The following is a 21701-nucleotide window of genomic DNA, read 5'->3' on the forward strand; positions in this document are numbered from 1 at the left end:
AAAATCCAATCATTTTTTATGCCTATTTTATTTTTCAGTGGAACTTTTTCAGTACCATCAGTGGCTTCAGTGCCAATAGAACTTTTACAATATTTCCAAATGTGTTTCGATGCTTTTTCAGTTCACTTTTTTTCAAATGCCAAATTTTATTTTCAGTGCCAAGATTTAAGTTGACTGCCCTGCCTCCATACTATTGCCAGTAAACACTAAAAGCAACATTTCTATACTCTCAGTGCAGCAAGAATTTGGATGGGACAAGAGCATAGAGAAGAGACAACAGAGTAAAGTGTGCTGCATCATTAAAATAGAATGTTTCTGGTGTTATCTTTCATGTGCGCACCAAAGTTTGATCTATCTAAAGGAAACACATCAGGTTTGTGGGTGTTTGTCTGATTATACATGGCTTGGTCCCTCTGATAGCACTTGAGATAAGGGTTGTTCTTGTGCATTTTCCCAGACAGCTAGACTCATCATGTATCAAATGAATATTTTAAAATGTCAGTTTTTTCAATTGCCAATTCTTTCTCTCAATCAGGTTCATTTACTGATGGTTATTATCTGTGTATGACCTTGTGTGTGGTATGTCAAGGTATGCAGCCAATCAGAGATAGTAGCTTGAGAATAATGCTACAATAATCTTAATGAGCCTTAAACACGATGTTTCACTGGACTATTGCTAGACAAATTTGTTGGCCTTTGGCTATTGCGCAGATCCACTGTGTACCTTCAGTGACATCATCTTTTTAATGTTCATTGCCACTGTTTTTAAAATTCTTCACATTCTTTTGCATTTGCAGTTCAGATTGTTTTCAAGTCATGAATATGTGTGCAACTGTGTATTTGTCCATATATTCCTCATCTTGTGGGGACATGAATCTGTTTATACAGTCACATTGTGGAGACTCTGTGATCTAAATCATAAAATTTTCAGATGAAGACTGGGGTTAAGGTTAGGGTTGGGTTTAGGTCAGGGTAATTGTCAAGGCTAGGTCCAGAGGACACTGTAGCAGGAACTACCACTAGGGCAATTTTCAGTGTGTTGCCAGGTGTTTATATGTCTGTCTGTCTGTCTGTCTGTCTGTCTGTCTGTGGTCAGATTTTGTCAGTACAATAGAATCACAAGCATGCAAGAAGTAAGGAATGTCACCATGCTGATGGGCATGACTGCTGGTGAGATCCCACCACAAGATGATCTCTAGTTTTTGCATTATTTTCTACAAAAGCTGTGCATTTTTCCAGACAGCATGCTAATGGGGTGAAAGGCAGGTGCTTCAGTCCAAGTGCAAGTGCAGCTGAATGATGCAGCCACTTAGCCATAATACTATTGCTAATTGTGCGTGTGTGAATAACAACCATTGCTCCCTTTTATGGAAGTGTGCTGGCCTGTTTTGCATTAGGAAAAACTGCTGGAAAAAAATCAATTAAAATGATTTTTATAGACTAAAACTTATTGAGCTGGAGCTGACAAAGAATATGTAGAGTCACATCATCTATAGGATGACAATCTTACCACCTTTTTGATTTATTCTCACAATGTGATTTAAGACAGAACTTAATGCTGCTTTATTGTATTGAAATATTTTTATATTAACAATTTTTTAAATTCCCACATGCACTGAGAGAGGGGTCACTCACAGTGACAAACACAGCAGCAGCAAACAGGAGACACACTAAAATAACTGCTGAGCAGTGTGGAGCATTTAGCACCTAAATAGTCAGATATTTCCATCAGGAGTTGCTGGATAGTGAAACATAGCGAGGAGAAGAGTCCTCAGGTTGATAGATACATAACAATTTACAATATTAAGAGGCTACATTTTGCTAACATATTAGCCACCAGCCTTGTCTGTCATGTCAGTGCTGTGTTTAAGGCTCCTTGCACTGCACCCAAGTGGACAAAAATCGAATTAGGTTTGATGGCCCACCACAAGTAATGATTTATCCAACACCCCAAAATTTCCCCTCACAAGTGGAAAGTTGACTTTTAACATTTTCAGCCAGTCACATTGTTGTTTATCCTCTAAACCTAAACTTGGAGATCTCTTACCTCTTGTGGATCCTTTATGCCTCAGAACAACTCACTCTCCTCCAGCTACATGCCCTTTGCCTTCGATACCATCATTATCAAATCTCGCGACAAGAAACCACTTCCCTTTTGTCTCCAAAATAATTGAAAGAGCTGTGCAGCCCAACCTACTAAACAACAACACAGTCTCAAACTATCAGTCTCTCATCTGGGTACTTTAAAGTACTTTTAAATGTTTTCATTTGGCAACATTCACCTTGTTTAGGTCATTCTACATATTTATGCAGATGATTACCAGATTTATGTCTTTATCTTGCTGTCTTTTCTTAAGTTGAGCACTCTTGATATGATAAATACCTGATTTAAAAAAAGAAAAGACACATTGCCAGTGTTTGCCCATTTTTGACAATTCAGGGCTCAGTTCTGTCTAAGGTAACAGATATTATCGGTGCTGTGCTTAGATAAGACAATGCTGTTATTTTTAAGAGATTACACCAATGTATTACTTTACTTTCTCTTATTGGCTGAGTGAATAATCCGTATAATGTGGTGCATTTGCTTGTTAGTGTATTCTGTCTTGACAAATAAATCAGCTGCACAGTAATTCTGAAACATATCAATAATCATCCAAACCAAGTCAACACTTCTTGACTCAATTCGCGCACATTACATTCTATGCAAAATTACAGGGCAGCTTTTCCAAAAACTCAGGAAATGATAAAGGTTAAATTTAAATATGGCACTCTGCACTATAAACAGACAGTGTGCACCTGCTGAAATTTGTAACACACACACACACACACACACACACACACACACACACACACACACACACACACACACACACACACACACACACAGAGCAGCCACACCACAAGATACGGGACCCAGCAGGAATGAGGCCTCTGAGGGGGAGCAGGAAAGCTGTGTGAGGAAGTGGTGATCGTATTCATCTATGTACTCCCACACAGAACTCAGATGTGGGCGTGAAAGAGATATATGTGACATGTTCTCATTCTGACATACCCAAAGTTTTTGCATAATGGAAAATACATAGTACTGAGGAGAGCAGAGGAATAATGTTTTGATGGAAGGTGCAGATTTGCTCAACAATATGCTGCAGTGTCCAATAATAAACTAATTACATCAACTTACACACATGAAGCTTTTTGCCACATGACTTGACATGAGGCAAAAACACAAAGGAAGTGAAAGTACATCGTTGAAAAGAAAGGAAAAAGCTCAGCTTATGTATCTAGGATATTTCCTTCAGTCCGCACACATACACAATCAAACAATGAGCCGTGTACACAAATACTGTTAAACTGATAAAATAAATGAACAAGACTATATTACAGAACTGTTACTACATGGCACACATGACAAGAAAGGCAATAAGAAAAGCAATAATACACACCTTCACGCAAAAGGAAAAATAAAATAGATATGGGACAACACATTGTAGAGAGTTTTCTCTAACATCATTGTGCTCAACACTTTAACAAGGCGAAGAGATTTTTAAGTGACACTTAAGATATTGTGACAACTGTGCATATACATACATACACATACACATTTGTCACAATATGTCACGTGAAAGACTTGTAAGTCCTTTCCAAAGAGAGCATCAATGTGAGAGACAAAAATAGGCCTTTTCAAGCTGAACACAGAAAACTGGGTCTTTTCTGTGACTCTGGTTGTGGGCATATCTCCTGCAAGCTCAGCTGTGGTTTCTCTCAGGTGTTGCTGCTGCTGTTCTCAGCTGTCATTTTGGAGGAGGCACCAGAAGTGTACAGATAGTCCTTAAAGAGGCTCAACACCCGCTTCTTGTAGGTCTTAATGGCAAAGAAGTAGATGACAGGGTCCAAGCAGCAGTTGAAGTTCATTAGTGAAACAGTAACCTGCAGGAAGAGGATAGAGTGTGAAAAGGAAACTGATGAAGAATGTTTGAAGTTACATGAACAAACACAGTTCCTACCTGTAAGGACATCTTAAAGGCCCTCAGTTCCTCGCAGGTTGGCTCGTGATGTATCTTTCTGGACATAAACTGCATAACGTTGAGGTGGTATGGGCTGAAGCATGTGAGAAAAGTGAGGAGGATGAGGAGAATAATGGTGTTGGCCCTATGATTCCTCTTTGATCGACCCGTGACGGAGTTGTGCTTGGCTGCAGCTCGCAGCTTCAGGTTGATCTTGGCGTAGCAGCCCATGATGATGACAAGCGGACAGCAGAAGGAGATGGCACAGGCCAGGAGCAAGAGATAAGGGGTGTAGAGAGAGCCCTCAAAGTTGAAGTACTCCATGCAGGTGTGTCTTTCCTGGTCCTTATGCAGCATGCTGCGGAACAGAAGGGGAGCTGTCTGCAGGGATACCAGAGCCCAGACCAGGCAGCAGACCCTGCGAACCACCCTCACACTCCGCAAACACTGCAGCCGGTGTGGATGCACCATGGCCAGGTATCGGTCCAGACTGATACAAGTCATGAAGCCAATACCTGTTGGAAATATAGTGAATATGTAAAACACTTTATGGACAGAACAGAATACAGAACAGAATGGCAAAACAAATTACTTCACAGATCACAACTAAAGGTAGAGATCAAGAATTTATTCTAAATGGTACTTTTCAAAATTTGACAAAAGCATTAATATTACCTGCGTAGGTATTTGCAAAGAAGAGAAGCGTGGTCAGTCTGCAGAGAAGGTCGCCAAAGGGCCAGTCAAAGTGGCGGATGTAGTAAGTAATTCTCCCAGGCAGCGCCAGAGTGAACAGGGCATCAGATAGAGCAAGGTTGACCAGATAGATGGAGGTGGAGTTGAACTTCTGCTTCCTCTGGCAGATTACATAGAGAACCAAGCTGTTGCCGCACGCGCTGATGATGAAAACCACAGAGTAGAAAATTGGGAAGAGGACCACTGCAGCTCTCTGGTAGACAAACACATCACAGCTGCTCTGGTTCGCAGAGTTTTCAGCTGAGTCCAGGGTAATATTTTCAACAACCACCCCAGCTGTCATGTTGAGGAGAGGATCACTGTAAATGATGAAGCATTAGAAATGAGTTAGTGTGCATAAGGAAAAGAACAGGAGACCACTGAACTATAGAAACAGGTCGTCATAGTATAGAGTACTCACAGCAAGAGATGGGCTTCCCAAGTTCATTCACTGTTAATCCTCCTGAGTCAGGTGGTTGTGGTTGTAAATTGAGCTACAATACTTTAAATACCCCTGGAGATGTTGAATGCAGTGTTCAAATCCCACCTCTCCTTTTTGACATCATATGTCTGTCAAGCTTTGTCATACTGTGACCCCAGTAGGTAGCTGACACACTGCGCACAGTGTCACAGTGTGCTGTTTTATAGCTTTTCACTGACAACATTGAAACAAATTTATCAGATTTATCGTCCCCTCTATTTTAATATATTATCGTATGTTAACTAAATACATCTACTACAAACCAGTATGATGTGTGTATGGATTTAATGTCTATCTTGTGCTATTTTATTGTTTTTATAATTTAACTTACATATATCACATCTTCATTAATATTTCAGTCTGAAAGGTTCCTGTACAAATGAAGTTATTGACACATTTCCATGTACAGTATACAGACTCTGTGAGCTGATGAGTTGTGCTTCTGGTGGTGTGCAGACACCCTCTGAGAGATGTCAGCCAAACATCCAGAGATTTGTGCTGCCATCAGTCCAGGGACAAGACAGAAGTAGTTGAGTACAGACCTCACAGTTCACGATCTGGAGCACAGCAGTGCTGCAGAGGTCTTGTTTGTGTGTGAGAGGGAAAGAGAAATAGAGAGGCACTGAAAGAGAGATATGCAAATACTGATTGTGCACATATGCACACATATAAGATGATATCCAACTTGCCTGTGAAGACGTTAAATGCATGGATTGTAATGCTTTGAACAAAGGCACCTGGAGCAGTGGCTACAGTTTAATAAAAACATGCATGCATGTTTTTGCTCATGCTTGCAGGGAGTACAATGTGTTTTTGAGAAAGGTCAGATGAAGTGATAGAGTTTGAGGTTTTATAAGACGTTCCTGCCTCTGAGGTTTCTCAGGTCTTTACTCTATGTGGCTGAGGTGAAGGCAGGCAGGCAGGCCTGAAGTGGAGCTGATGGAAGATATAGGAGGAAGCTGTAGCACTGCTGGTGCCTGTGCAGAGCTGTCACGATCCTGTGATGTGTGGATGAATCACTCACAGTTTGTCACAGCTACGTACATCTCAACCGCCAACCCCCCAAAAGATTAAAAACATGTGAACAATCTAAACTGGAAAAAAAGAACAAGACATGATGTTAGATTCTGAGAATAGTTATAGTTGTAGAAATGTGGCACCGCAACTCTGCTCAAGCAAAGGAAGATGCAGCTGCAGTTTGCAAATTCAGACAAAGGAACCCTGGCTGATATTTTATAGAAAAGATCATTTTGCTCAGAAGAATAGCGTAATATCCACTAAAGCTTTATTATTAACCCTTAAAACCTCAATCAAAAAACTCTCCAGCAGCGTTCTAAATCATATCAAAGTACAGTACAGCGGCCAAGCTAACAGTAGAAGTAAACCGGCTCCAGTATCTCATCTTGCTCGCCCACCGAAGCTTTCCAGGTTGCTGTAATTGAAATGGATGGCTGCTGGATAGGCAAAAGGTCACTAATTGTCACCAGTCAAATGCGGTTATAATACAGCTCACTTAGGTCACAATGAGAGCTCCATGTAGACAATGTCACCTGCAGGTGAGGAGCCTGCTGCACTTCAGTCCTACGTTTCATGCTCCATTAATTTTGGGCGCAGAGTTAAACATCTCGACGCCACCATCTGAACCGCGTGCTGGAAAAGGAGAGGACAGTCGTTTGCTGAGTGCTCGCTAGGTGGCCTGAGGGTCTCTCGGTGTTAAATGCTGCAAAAGGACATGAAAAGAAGGAGGTGATCACTTATGCTCACGCATTTTCACTTCCCAAAATAAGCAATGGAAACCCATTTTGACTACGAATGTCATGAAAGTGACTTTTACATCCGTGCGTACTCTAAACCTGCTCTGGACGATGATTTTAAAGTAATGCCAAAAGCTTGAAACTGCAACAATGCCTGCCTTCTTTTTTGGAGTAACTCTGCACTCAAATACCTAAACACAAAACCCAAATGTAATCCAGTTGAAAGGACTGCTTCCAATATACTGCATTTTATTTAACAGTATTCTGTTTTATATGTCACACTGGCACCATGAAAGTAGCGCACATGGTCGTGTGTAGTGTGTTTGCAGCTTTCTGGGTTGATGGGTGTGTGACATGAAAGGTCTTAGGAAATTGAAAGTGACGACCCAGCATGGAGCATGCATGGGAGTCACTTCTCAGAAATGTGACCTTTTTCTGGTTGTTAAGTCAGGGGTGGGCTAAAAAAAACGGGGGGAGAAGGGGGAACAAACTGATTTGAAGAGAATTATACAATAGTCAATGGTGCAACTGCAGCCCATAAAAGAACACCCCAGAAGGCATATCGTTTTAAAGGCACCCTCATGGTGGAGGGGGACCAGCGGTGTGTTGGTGAGGCAAACTGGGAATGACTTCTGGTGTCCACAACATGTGTGGTACAGCCAGCGTGGTTCCACAAACGGTGCCTAACCAAATTTGGGATGTTTTTCGCTGCCAAAATGAATTGTGTATGAAACTTCCCCCACACAGTTTAAATTTAAATCCGGTTTATCAAACCAACTTCGCTGTGCCGCTGTTGACCCGTTCAACAGACAAATAAAAGCAATGCTGTCGCGTGATGGACAGTGACTTTTTAGTAATGGTGATTTTTACACATATTCGTGCAAAAAATACAGTGTATGTGTGTGGACAGGTGCAATGCAACTGCTATAAAACATAACACCACTAGAGGGAGTGCAATCATTAGGAATCAGAAACAGAAAATAATACAGCGGCAGCCTCAGTGAGGAACAAAATGAATTTGTTCAAACACTTTTGACAAAAGATTTACATGTTTTCCATATTTCTAAATTGATACTGTTATTATACAAATTCACAGCTGTAGCATTGATATTGCGTGCTTGTGTGCATGCGTGTATTTCCATCTGTGCGTGTGTGTGTGTGTGTGTGTGTGTGTGTGTGTGTGCATAAGTAGACTACTGGACATACCGCAGGGGACTCCTGCATTGTCAGGGGGCCTCATGTGGCTCGTGTCTGTTCTCATCATCACCATCTCCCCACCCCGCATCAGCCGCCACCCGCCCCTCCCAGGCCCTGTCCCTTGCTCCAGCACGCTCGCGTGAAGACTTTCCGTTCACACTTTGCTTCATGCTTGTCACCTTTGCCACTGATGAGCTCTTTGTTGTTTTTTTCAGCTAACACTTTTAAACCCTTCACTTCAATAAGACGACCACACTGCTCCAGTCGACATGGCTTGTTTGGTGCGAGTCTGAAGTGAGCGCAACAAGATCATCAAAAAGGAAAGGGTTCTTGTACAACTTACACAAAATAAATTAAACAGAATGTGATCATTTCCTAATCCTTTTAGATGTATACTCAATTAAAAACAGTACAAAGACAATATATTTGATGTTGTACCTCATCAGCTTCTTTGATTTTTGTTAATATATTCTTATTCTGAATTTGATGTAGCAACACGTTTCAAACAAGTTGGCACAGGAGCAACTAAAGACTGGGAAAGATGAGGAATGCTCCAAAAACACCTGTTTGGAACATTCCACAGGTAAACAGGTTGATTGGTAACAGGTGATGGTATCATGATCACCACTTTGTGAACACATGATTGTATAAATTGTGTTACTACATGGGCTCAGGAACACATTTCATATGCAAATGATTTACACAGCGTCCCTACCGTTGCCCTGACTGAGGCTGTGTGAGTGTGAAGGAGCATCATTGTTGGCCGTCTCAGGTGTGTATGGACAGCATCTTAAAGAAAGAATCTCTTTCCTTCATAGTGAGTCTTTCTTAATCTAACATGTCACAGTGTTGACACTGGTGAAGCCGGTTGTGAAAAGCACTCACCAGCTCATTGTGACTGGTGTCCTTTTGAACTGCTCATGACTTCACACCCATGAACATACTGTGACTTCCACGATTCTCCCACATTGAGGAGAGTCTCATGGTACATAAACCCATCAGTTTAATGGGCTCACCACAAACACACACACACACACACACACACACACACACACACACACACACACACACACACACACACACGCATTACTCATAAGAGCGCCCACAGATGGTAAGGTCTGATTGGTCCATACACATTGAGGGATTCAGTGTTTTCTTGATTGCTAAGACTTGAAAAAGCATTGACTTCAATTACTTTTAGTGGTCTGATCACTGGCGCCAGAGGCATCATTTTTGGTACCTCAGAAGTTGCTCCTGGGTTTTGGCCATTTTATCATCAAAAGCATGGTGACAGCAAAAGCTTTGTTGTAGCTTCAGACAAAACAAAACCAACCAACCAAACAAACAAACAAACAAAAAACACTACAACCAGCAAAAAAAAGCACAATGAAACACGTCAACATTTGAAGGCCGAAAACTGAACAGAAAGCCTTTTAGGTTACACTTCTGCTAGAAACCAAGACATGGAACTGTTGGCATGTAAAAACCAGGGGAAAGCGTAGAGCAAAATCAGCACTGACACATCATTTCTTCAAGTCCTCAATGCTGGTTTTACTAATCTCGTCACTTCATTTTTAAATACATTAACTCACTTTGCTTTCTCAGGGGTTTCAGAGTTTTCTTCAACAAGACAAAATGTTCAATGTTTCATGATGAACATGTCCTTTGAAGCCAAATTAGAATCCTGCACGCACAAACAAATGACAAAATGCTGAACTGACACAGACAAACAGTCCTAGTCGTCATCATACTGACACCAAAACCATATTGCAGACACGTGAGTGTAGTTTGATGGACTTAATCAGTTGTAAACTACTTTGTTATTAGCGTGATACATCATTGATCCTCATGCCAATTAACCCACTCCCCTCCATAGGTGAATCAGAGGTCAGCTACAGTCCAGCACCCCTGGGGCTGGTGGGGATTGAAAGTGACTTGGTCAGGAACTTGTAAGCAGCACGGATACTTTGCCGATACAGGATCTGAAACCAGTCAACAGGAGGTCTAACAAAATTGTCCTTTTGGTGCAATGTGGCTTTGGGTGTATACTCCTGCTGAAATTCTTTCCAAAACGCAGCTGAGCAGCACCATCTTCAGGATCTGCAGCCAAACAATCCTTCCAGCTCTGTGCTCTGACATGTGGCCTCTGGTGTTCTCTGCTGCTGGTTTTTATTCTAGTTTTTTTGCTGTCTTAATACCAGGTCTTTAATGACCTGGGTTTCAGTTGTCCTTCTCTGCTGTCTCTAATATGATTTGGTTTTCAAGGTAATGTGTAAATCTTTAACATATGATGCAGTAATGTTTAACTGATTGATAATTGGTTTTAATGAAGCCTTAAACCAGGCTTAAAGTGCAGCAAATTCTTAACACAAAGCTTCATAGAGGCAGTATGCATAGATCAAAACTCGTGAACATAAGGTCTGCTCACTGTTCCTCGTCACTGATGTTAGCCCAACATATACATAATACACTTAAACAAAGCTTGTATTCATCTGTGGCCACTGACTCGGGCTGCGTTTGAAGATGTGGCCTTGTTCTGTGGTCCGTGTCGTGGCAGGTTTTCAGGTCATCTGAGGCGATGTGCATATTTTGGATGTCATCTCGGCTGTTGTATTATTGTTTTATTCACAGGGCATGGACTAATTATTTCAACAGCTCTCTTCATTGGGGAGCAGACTGACAGTTGCCGTCATTGAAGTGATCAGACTGTTTCTCGGACTCGGCTGAGGCTATTTGATGTATATTAACAATAATTGGTGCCACCGCCACAATGATGTTTAGTAAACCTTTGTGCTATTTTCCAGGAGGATGCCCATGAGGAATTTTCTAGTAGCTGCTCGGTCTGCAGAGACGCCTTCAGAGTCAGGACAGATGGGAGGACTGCTGTCCTCTGCAGATCAGAGACACCACGACCTTATCATCATTATCACATACAGGACGTACAGTCTTTGTCGTTGTCTTGTTGTCTCTTCTGATCAACAGAAAGCCTCATATCTGCCACATACACTCCAGTTCCATTACTGTAACATTTCATCAACTGAATCATATCGAGCATGTCAAAAACAATGTGGCATTTGTTAAATGTAATAATAAATCTGAGATACCTATGAGGTGTCATTTGAGTGAGAAATTACCTATCATGTAATTAGTAAGAAAGTCATGCTCATTAATGAATTAGATCTGATGACTATGTGGATCATAAAAAGATTATAAATTAAGGAAAAATGTGTGTTATATGTAAGAAATAACAAGATTTGTTTGCAGTCACATGCAAACAAATGCCAGTAAATACAAGTAAAGTGCATCAAACAATATGGTATTATTTAGTTAATTTCAAAGTTACTGTTGATTAAAATTGCTGTTGCTCTTTACTCATTCAGACTTTTTTTTTTTTTACTGCTTGTCAACTAACGCAGTTTTCTTGCCATGCCTTGTCACTCAGGGTGGATGACAAGACATGAGTCAAAGTGTGTGTGTGTTGTTGTTGTTGTCGTCGTCGTTTGATTTTATTTTTTTATTTTGAAGTTATTTTGTTAGGTTCCTGTTAGGTAATCTGGCAACCAGGGCTGGTGCAGCGAGGTGGAGATGTCTCGAGTTCCAGCATCTAGCAGCGACTCCAGCAGGTTTTGAGTCTGCCAGATTCTACAAGTGAATGAGAGGCAGATGTGCGGTGACAGCACTATGCTCATTAGGCCGAATCAGTGTCACACTGTGACAACTGGCCAACTTGAGGCTTCTCTCGTCACTCAATGCTTAATCCATTCAGCCAAGACCAGCTCGGACTCTCCCAGACCTCATTTCAAACCATTAACTGTTCTGGCATCTCTCTTTTGCCGAAAACAGAACCTTTAAGGTTAGTTTAGGTGTTTGCTACTCTGATAAATCATTCCTGGAACACCATGTCCAGCCCAAACATTGCTCTAAATCTACTGTCCTCCACACCTAACTCTGATCCCACTGGTATCCCAGCCTCTGACCACTGGTCTACCCTGCTGCACAATCCCAGCTGTGTGGCCAGCTCCGGTCCCTCAGGGCCTCCATCCCTGGGCTGAAGTTGTGATATCTATTTCAGAGCACTACAGACCAGACAACCGCTACTGTGGCTCCAGAGAATTCCCTGTCCAGTGATTACTGATGGTAGCACTCCGCTCATATGCTTTAGCATCTCCTGTGTCCAAACTGCTTAGCATCTGATGGGTCGCTCTAAGCCATTAAGGCCAGTTTGCAATTATAGATGTGTGGCTGCTGGACACAGAAACAGATGTGCTTTGATCTATTTATGGAAGGGTGGGGGTAGGGAGTCATAGCAGTTTACTTCTATGCGTGGGTCAGCTCACGCACCTCTGACACCCCCCGTCTTTCAGTTCACTGGACATGCACTTGTGTTTTTCAATCAGCAAAAAGTTTAGTGATGAATGGGCATTAAGAGAGAGCAGCGATAGCAGCAGCTGTGTGTGTGTTGTGTGAATGTGTATCGGCACACATACATCATCAAGCATGTGCGAATGTACAGCGTGTGTGTTTTATGCCTTTAATCGGTGTGTGCCAACCACAACCAAGCATGTGCGGAGGTGAGAGCTTGCTGAATGGAAATTCGGACAATCCTGCTGCACTAAATAAAAGGGAACCAATTCAAGCCCCATCTGTTAAAGCACCAAAATTCACCAAGGGGCAGAATAGTTAGTGTTGCGGTACATTTTTAACGCCTTGTCTCCTTTTTCCCCTCAGCTTGAAGTGCTTTGGGTGGTGAAAAATGGAAAACAAATGTTCTGTTGACAGCTTTCTTATGCCCAGGGTGTGTGAGTATTTATATCATAAAGGTGCCAACACATCTTGGTTTTACAGGCTGACCATTGCTGGGGGGAGAAAAGAAGGAGACAAAGGGGGGTTATCCTGTAGCTCATTCTGGTAATTACTAGATCAGTGATGAATAGGCCTTGATAAGCCTGTGACAAATTAGCTTACAACTAAGTCTGCTGTGGTGTGAAATTCTTATTCATTTTGAAAGAATATAGCTTTCTAATCATAGTAGGACATCTGTAAATGGAGCCTGCTGATTGCATGTTGGGTGCTGGTGTGACTACAGTACATTTTGGGGGCCGGACTGCATTAAGATCGAGGACACTGGCTGAATGTGCTCCTGTACTAGCTCAGGGCAGAGCAATAAGAGGAGTCGGCCCAGTTTTAAGCAGAGCATGCCTCAGTAATATTCAGTTCCACAGTCATTTTTCCTCCCTGTCACTTGTCTTATTGTCACCACTTTGCTTGTATTAAAAATTCACGGGTCACTTGTATGGCATTTAGTGCTTGTCTCCAGCGTACTGCACGCCTGTGCTAACTAGTCAATTGTGACCACTTTTCACAGCAGCAGCAACGCCTTGGGCAAACTGTGATTTCATAATGTTTATGGTGTCAGTGGCAAGCCTGATGGGAAAATGGTAATAACTCCACTACCAATATGAATAATGAATGAACTCATATCATTTCATAAATCAGATGGGATGTACAACATATGGAAATAAGCAGGCATATTCTTGCCACTGGGTTTCACTGTTAAATAAAAGCACCATGTTTTAAACTGCTTTTACTGCCATAATGCTGTATATTGTATGATATAGCCCGCAGCATGCTATGGGAACACTGTCACCTGTACCATCACAGAGATGCATTCAACAGAGTGCACAGAGGGAGTCCAGCATTGACATTGTGCTGTAAGCAGGTCCGTCCTGAGGTGAACCATGTGTACACAGCTTTAGGTCCTCTCTGATGTAGGTGTTTCTCGGTTCGCCAGTGTCGTGTTGCGAGGCCACCATCCCACTGTGTTTGTTCCGTGTCAGAGTGCTGAGAGGAGTACATTCATTCACAAGCTCACATCCAGCACACGCTAGACCACTAGTAACACCGTACTAAAAGTCATGGACCTTGAGAATTAAAAACTTGTCATTTATGCATGTTTAGAGCTCCTGAAATCTTTGAGAGTGGCATCTCTTTAAAGCTTACCAAAGTAAACATGTTTATTTATTGTAAAATTATGATATAACAATCACTGAACAACAAAAGCTCAATTTCTCAGCAAAATAACGGGTGCCCAGGAAGTTAATATTCTGAGGTCTGGCTGGACCTGCTCATTAATTCAGTTAAATGAAGTGAGAGAGGGGGAATCAGAGTGAACCGAACGGGAAAAAAGCCCTTAAAACCATTTCCTGTCATTTGGGTAACGTGCAGAAAAGTCAGAGGCTCAGTATTTGTATTTCCCTCTCTTGTTCTCTGCCTTTTTTCTTCATGTGAATGCGTGCTCATCTTATTTTTCTCACCCTGGTTGTCCCCAGCATTTTTCTTTCCTTTGTAGCATTGCTCCTACGCCGTCTTTCTCTGCTTCTCTCATGATTGCTGGGTCAGTAAGTTGGCGGTGGATTGGGTCAGGGGGCGCAGTCTGGTTTTGTACACCAGCTTTGGGTTGTGAAGGCTAATGCCTCCTGACACGCTCAGCTCCATCAGTCCTGGCCGCATCATTCTAGTAATGCAGAAGTCATCAGGGCCTGGGATTGCGTGAGGGCTTTCATCTGGAAACCCAAACAACCTTAACCTCATTGAATTCCTGTTGAAGAATGCAAAAATTAATGAATGGATTAAGCTGTTACTTTGTCTCATTGGATTACACGATATTGTTTGGGATTGATGTGTTTTTGGACAAGTATCTCTAAATGTTCCCACATAGTGGTCCGGTATTGCAAGAGGAGATAAGGTATACTCAAAAATTTTGCTCATATTAAAGTCCTTAAGCTGAACTACTGAAAGTGAAGAGGGGATGTTGAATTTATGCTCAGAGGCCAAAGTTTAATTTGGATTGTGTGGCCTTTTTAGCTGGTGTGCTGGTCTTTTCCAACCATACTCCACTTCCTTTACAGGCACTCAACTGAATTGTTGCTTAACCTGCGCAGTGACCCTGCCACATGCTATCTGCATCCTTCTATCCCAGATCCACCACTACACTATTCCCCTTGTGGGCAAGGGTTTTGCTATGCGTCAACCAGAGCCACAGACTCGCGAAGGGAAATCCATAAACTGTGTTAGGGCAGAGAAAAAAAGTCAGCACCAGTGCTTACTCATCTGTTAAAAACGGAGTGATCTGCAAAGTTTGTATGAGAGGGTTTTTGACGGTGCCCTGCTGCTTTGTCAGTGCAGCACATGCTGCAGGCACTGGCATCCCCTATTGCCTTCCAGGTCATTGGCCAGGCTCAGCAGGAGGTGGGCTTCTAGCCCCATGACACGTCCCTGATTCACAGCTGGATCCGTAACAAGGTATCATAGCAAATGAGTCGGTAAAACATCACTGGTTTGAAGAGCGTGAAAAATTGTCATGATATCATTTGTAATTCCTGTTCTGGACTGCCGTTGGTAGGAGAAAGAGAGAGTGAGAGAGAGATCTGGTTATGAAGGGTTTTATTCCTCTTCGCCATCTCCACCAGTCTCAGCCCCCTCGCCTCCCCACCACCCCACATCCTGACCCCCAAACCGACGCCTGAGGGGAGAGATCCGAGCTAATGTAAGGAGGCAATAATTAAACATCTCGTGATTCTCAGCCAAGTGGCTTATAGGTGTTGCACTCTTAACATGAGAGCTTTATGACACATTGTCCTGTTCTTGAATGTGGTTTTTGCTCCTCATTACACATGACTCATGAGTGGTCGTGATGTGTCAGATTGGAACTGTCCTGGTGTGTTGTGGTGATAGTGGTGACGTTTGGGGAGGTTGTACAGGGTAAGTGAGGAGCAAGTCAGATGGCCTCAGAATATCAGAGCTGCTGAGCATGTAAGTCACTACATGTTTTTTTTTTTCTTAGCAATTTTTACAAAACAAGTACTAAAATGTACTGTACAAAAAAATTAGTAACAATCTTTAGCAATTAAAAAAATACACTTTTGAAAGATTATTTTTTAAATAAAATAACTGTCACTTAATAGAAACCATTCATTCATTGTGTCATCATCATTGACCAAAATCTCTATTTGTATACTGTATTTTAGTCATACTTGAAATTGAAAAAAATTATGAATGACATTTTTTGCCTTAATATTCAAGCAGAAGGTGCTGTCATAAAACATTATATAAAGTACACTATGTATTATGCAATAAAATTACACACATAAGCCCTTATGATCTTTAACCTTTCTGTGTTTAGAGTACAGTTAGCTGTGAGGCTGTGTGCAGGTTTGATGGATGCAAAGAATGGACAAACATCAGCTCCCTCTAAAACCACAATGGAGACCTTGGATCTAAATGTCATGGTTTCATAACGGATACACTGACATTTGTGTGATGGGATTTAGCCATGGGTTAATATAGCCATTGCTGGCACAGTGCATTGATGTCCATCTCACTCGGCCTGTGAAGTCTATCTCACCATTTTTTTCTTTTTGGTGGCCTCACAGAAGTTTCTTTCAAAGGGATGAATTGGATTCGATGCCGGTTAAAGCCAATTATTTTATCAGAAAAAAAAAAAAGCTGTTTGATATGTAGGTTTGTTTTATATGATGTTAATGTGCCTCAGGAGCAGTTCAGATCATTCTTTTTTGGTGAGTGTTGGGCTGGGGTTGGGGGCTGTTTGGGAAGGCAGGCGATCAGCATTAAAATCAGAGCCATGTAAATCTAATCAATTATACAGTTTTTCAGATAAAATGTTGGTAAATCAAAACACATTTTCCAAAAGTCACAGTATAATGAGAAATTTAAATTGGAAACAGAAACCATTTGTTTATTATAAATGCCAGGGTGAGGTGGTGACTTGCCATCCATAAATTTCGTTATCCTTTCATATTCCTTTTATCTATGACTACAGCTTTGGCACTCATTCAAGATTTTAATGAACCCAGACTTCTGAGGCATCAAGGCCTAGTGATGCATTGTCCATTTGGATCAGGGTGTACAGAGGGGGGACAAAGGGAAAAAGCTTTTGCCTTTGACGTAATATTTTATATTCTATTGCCTTAGAGGGGGGTCATTAGGTGATTGCAACATTTAACAGCATAACAGACTGACAAGAATAAACACATATCCAGCATATATCTGGAATTAACAACCAGACTGATGATCTGTGTGTATGTGTGAGTGTGTGCGTGTGTGCATGTGGCAAGGGGTGACTTGAATCAAAAAATAATTTTCTGTGCTTTATGAGGATACAGAGAACCCCCCTGCTCTGGCGCGACCTGGTGTCGGCTGCTTTCTTGGGCTCAGAGGTTCCTAGGGGAGACCAGAATGGAAGTTGAGCATCTTGCTGTGATCCAAAGAAAGTGTGCCAAATGCTATCAAAACTGGATTAGTAGACAACAATTGTGTTCGATGAACGGAAGGGGGAGGGAAAGAAGTAGTTTCCAAGTAACCCATGGATGGAATTTTCCTACTCCACTGCATTTTTATCCCATGTAGGAATGGATGCGCACATATGCCCCCTCTGTTTAGGGATAAAATCTATATAAAATAATCCAAGTTTCCTTATCTGGTCATGGATGTACCGGAGAAGCGGCAAGCACACTGAGATGTATTTCGGATTTAGAGAAGAAAAACCAATGACCTATTTATATGTATAGGTCATTTGTGAGCTATAGGAGGATAGCTCATGTTTCTATTATTTGTATTGAAATAGGTTTTTCATGTGCGATCAGCCTTTGGAAAAGGAGGGAAAGACATGCACCACAAATATCACATATCCAACAAAAGTCACCCGGAGAATAAATAATGGCAAATAGTCACATTATATAAGCGGTTGGCAACATTTTTGACTTGTGACCCATAAAAGTTAAACAGTATCTACAAGCAACCCTTTCTTACAGGTCCCATTTGTCTATGAGTTGCGAGCAATTCACAGACTGATGTTTCCTGTTCAGACTGTTTAAATTCAATAGTTTTGAGAAGCCACTTACCAGTAATTCAACATGGGCAGCAAAACTGGAGAAATATGTCAGAAAAATAAAAATAGTAGTATTTGTGTGGGAGAAATATCCAGATTTATGTAAGATGACCCCAAGTTGGGAACCTCAGTTATTAATATTTCACTGGTGTGTAGGTCATGAATGTGTATGTGTGTGTATTTTATATAAACCTTTTCTTTTGTTAGGATCTGTGATGTCAAGGCAGGAAATTTCCCCCTGAAACAAGACCAAGAAATGGTCATCATGGACTTACCTCTTTTCCTCTGTTTCTTCTCAAGGTGTGACACCAAACACATCGGCTCGACAACCTTCATAAAGTGAAGTATGTCTGGCAGCACATACAAATTTAACTACACCCACAACCCAATGGCTGACATTTGGAGCAAATCCCCTGCTGACTTAATCATGGCAAATATTGCGTGTCATTTGTGCACTACACTTGGACCTGGCTGATGGTAGTGGTAGTAATTCACCACTGCTGTGCGAGAGACCACCTGGGGTGACGTGCCTTGTGCTCAAATCTCCCTCCTCTCTTATTCCTCCCCTGTTGCAAGCTTCAGTCTGTCTCTGTCCATTCTGTCTCAGAGCAGAAGGACACCAGAGTTATTGTAGACAGAGACCATCTGTGAGGCCAAGAATTCTAGGATGTGGCAGCCACACTGATTTCCATCCTCACTGTTTACGAACTGCAACTTTCATTTTAACTAATTGCTATTCATTCTTTTGAATTGTTCTGGAAAACAGATTCTATATTATCAGGACTGTTCGGGTAAATTTTCGTCTCTCCTTTCGCCACTGCGACACCCTCCCACTTCTTGCTCCCTGTTTACCTTCCCATGTGCTAGCAGCCCGCCAGAGCCCGCCCCTCTCCGTGCTGTAGCCAATAACATAGCTCGGCTTGCGCGAGGGAACCGCTTCTGTAGCCAATTGCTGCTTAATCTTGTAGCGCGTCATTGGGGGAAATATGGCGGCGCACATTACCAGAGCTGTGACACGACTTGTCCCACAGTAAGTCAGTTTATGGGTTTTATTCCTGCCTGTCCTAACCGTGCCGTGTCTCTTGCATGAAAACACAGACACTGAAAATGTAACGGCGCTAATTTTGGCGTATAACGTTAAGTCCCCCCCAATTCACGGTGGCAGCTGTCACTTGTTTTGAGGGCTGAGGAGAAGTAACGTTACAGCAGTTGGCAGCAGTGTTCCCAACATTATATTCGCTTGTTATGTGAGCTAAAATGACGAAGCACAGGCTTGCTTGTAGCTACTTGTTTGTCTTGAATGAGTTCAGAAAAGCTGGACGTGCACAGAGCTTTAACACAGCTGTGTCTTGTGGTCCACTGCTTTGAAGGAGGAGAACATGCTTCACGCTATGGATGCCAAAAACATGCAGAAGGCAGGTAGTTGTAAGAGCAAAATAAAAGCCAGACTGCTGAGAAATGTGCCAGTGTAAGAGTTTGGTGGTGATGGTGTTACTGTGTTGCTGTTGCCATCTTTTCCACTTAACTATATTGTTGCACAGCTGGACTTAGTAGCTTTTCTACTTTTGTGTAGTGTGATGTTGAGGCTGGTGTGTTTTGTGTTTCCATCTTGCCTTCAGTGTATTTTTTATTGTGAAGGACCATGATAAAAAAAAAAGTTTCAAACCTTCTTTTAATATCATGTCATGTTGCATTTTTCTATTCAAGTGTCTAGACTTATAACAATAAATGTGTTTACAGCCTGGTACAAAAATGGTTTTGGTCTCTTTAGCTAATTTCCCCTTTCACTGCAACTGCATGCAGGGTGAATTTGAAAGTTATGCATAATTATGAGCATGGCTGCTATGAATGACAGCTAACTGCTAGGTTTCAGTAACCAGGCTTCATTCAGCCTGCCTCTGCTCCACCCGTGCTCCACGTCTTAGATTGCTTTTGGAATAGCCAGAGGTTTGGCAGAGTCAGGCACTGCCAAGATGACAATGGCCGAACGATCCATGCTGTGCAGCTAAGTTATGGCTAGCACGCTAACCTTAGTTTAGCTGAGGTTACAGTTAGACTAGTTGGCCATCCCTGCCTTGCGTTGCTATTGGCAAAGAGAAAGGAATCATTAGTTATACACCTGTCATTTGTATAGTTACATTAGCTATCGGTTAAATCAGCACCATTTGTCATAGTACGTGTGGTAGTATCATGAATTACGTTAGTTGTTAGGTGAAGTAATTTGACAAACCAGCCTACAAACCTATTGACTTAGATAGTATTTTACCAGCGACAATGTTAGTGAACAAGCAAGCTAAGGTTAGGCAGCTAGCTGTAACTTAGCTACACTGGATGGATCTGACATTGGCTGATTTGGAACGTTAGCTTATGAGGTGTGTTGTAAATGGCAAGCTAGCCAATTTACCAGCTGGATCAGCCCTGGTTTTTCACTGAAGACAGTATTTTGCTACGTTAGCTAGCTAAAAATTTGTACTCATTAGCAAGAAATTAGCCAATTAGCCAACTCAAACAATAACATTGAAATATATTTTACATGCTTTGCAGTAATGTCAGCTTTGGCTTTGGACTTTGTGTTAGACTCTGTGTTGTGGTGAATGACGGTACGCCCTGTGCGTCTGTACAGAGCATCCTCGGCTGTAGTGCCGGTTCCCTGGAAACCTTACTGTGATGACAAGCCTTCACAAATCAGTATCTGACTGCATGATTATGACATTAAAGAAATAAGCAACACCTTTTACTGATCACCAAGATTTTCATCAGTTTGTAGTGCTTTAAACTACTACAGCCACCCAGTGCAACCACAGGCTTCCTACTCTGGCCACCTTCACAGCCCTCATTGAAACTGAGTGACTTGCTCAACAGGTCAGTTGTTGTCCCTCTAATTCACTCTCCACATCTACAAATTTCCAGCCATCTGAACTGGAAACATTGTGTGAGATCTTTCCTATCAACAGTTTCTAATGTTTAGGTAACTGCAATGCTCAAGCACATGTTTTAGCTTCTATATCAATTGATTTGACAACCCATAATGGAATTATGACAATGAAGGACATTAGTGTTGCTTACATGTATGACTTTGAGCCAAAGCCAGGATTTAACCAGTTCAAGAATTGAGCCAAACATAGGCCAGTTACCTGGGTTAAATCTGTAACTTAAAGCAATTTTAGAGAGTACAACTGTTAGTTTGGTCATGTAATTCCACTTTATAGATATTAAAATCTGCATGTCTGTATTTTATGATTGTGTGAATCAGTTAAAGGTCCAGTGTATAGGATCTAGGGGGATTATTGGCGGAAACGGAATATAATATTCCTAATTATGTTTTCATTTGTGTATAATCACCTGAAAATTGTGTTTTTGTTACGGTAGAATTAGTGTTTTATATCTACAGAGGAAGTGGGTCCTCTTCCACGGAGTCTGCCATGTTGCACCACCATGTTTCTACAGGAGCTCAGAATGTAGGTTCTCCTACATGCATGTAGGGGAGGGTGAGGGTGAGGTGCATTCAATTGGTTGCAACCTGTAACCTCACCTGTAGAGGCCACTAGATCCTACACACTGTGGACCTTTAATTATTTCAAAATTTCACAGTACTTCATCACATTATGCAAATAATAGAACAAGAC

The 21701-nt window shown here is 41.8% G+C and overlaps 2 protein-coding genes across 2 annotated transcripts in view; one reads left to right on the top strand and one right to left on the bottom strand.

Moving 5' to 3' along the window:
* Positions 1–3762: 3762 nt before the first annotated feature.
* LOC143331000 (G-protein coupled receptor 183) lies at positions 3763–5040 on the bottom strand. Its single transcript, XM_076747814.1, has 3 exons — positions 4680–5040; positions 4005–4519; positions 3763–3927 (listed from the first exon to the last, which is right to left on the bottom strand). The coding sequence occupies exons 1-3, from the start codon at positions 5038–5040 to the stop codon at positions 3763–3765; spliced, it is 1041 nt and encodes a 346-aa protein (XP_076603929.1).
* A 13953-nt stretch (positions 5041–18993) lies between these two features.
* clybl (citrate lyase beta like) overlaps positions 18994–21701 on the top strand; it is a 57386-nt gene continuing 54678 nt past the window's right edge. Inside the window, exon 1 of the mRNA XM_076747298.1 lies at positions 18994–19105. Coding sequence (XP_076603413.1) covers positions 19062–19105 — 44 coding nt within the window. The 5' untranslated portion in view covers positions 18994–19061. The remainder of the gene's footprint in view (positions 19106–21701) is intronic.

The sequence above is a fragment of the Chaetodon auriga genome, chromosome 13, assembly GCF_051107435.1.
Source record: "Chaetodon auriga isolate fChaAug3 chromosome 13, fChaAug3.hap1, whole genome shotgun sequence".
Classification (NCBI taxonomy): domain Eukaryota; kingdom Metazoa; phylum Chordata; class Actinopteri; order Chaetodontiformes; family Chaetodontidae; genus Chaetodon; species Chaetodon auriga.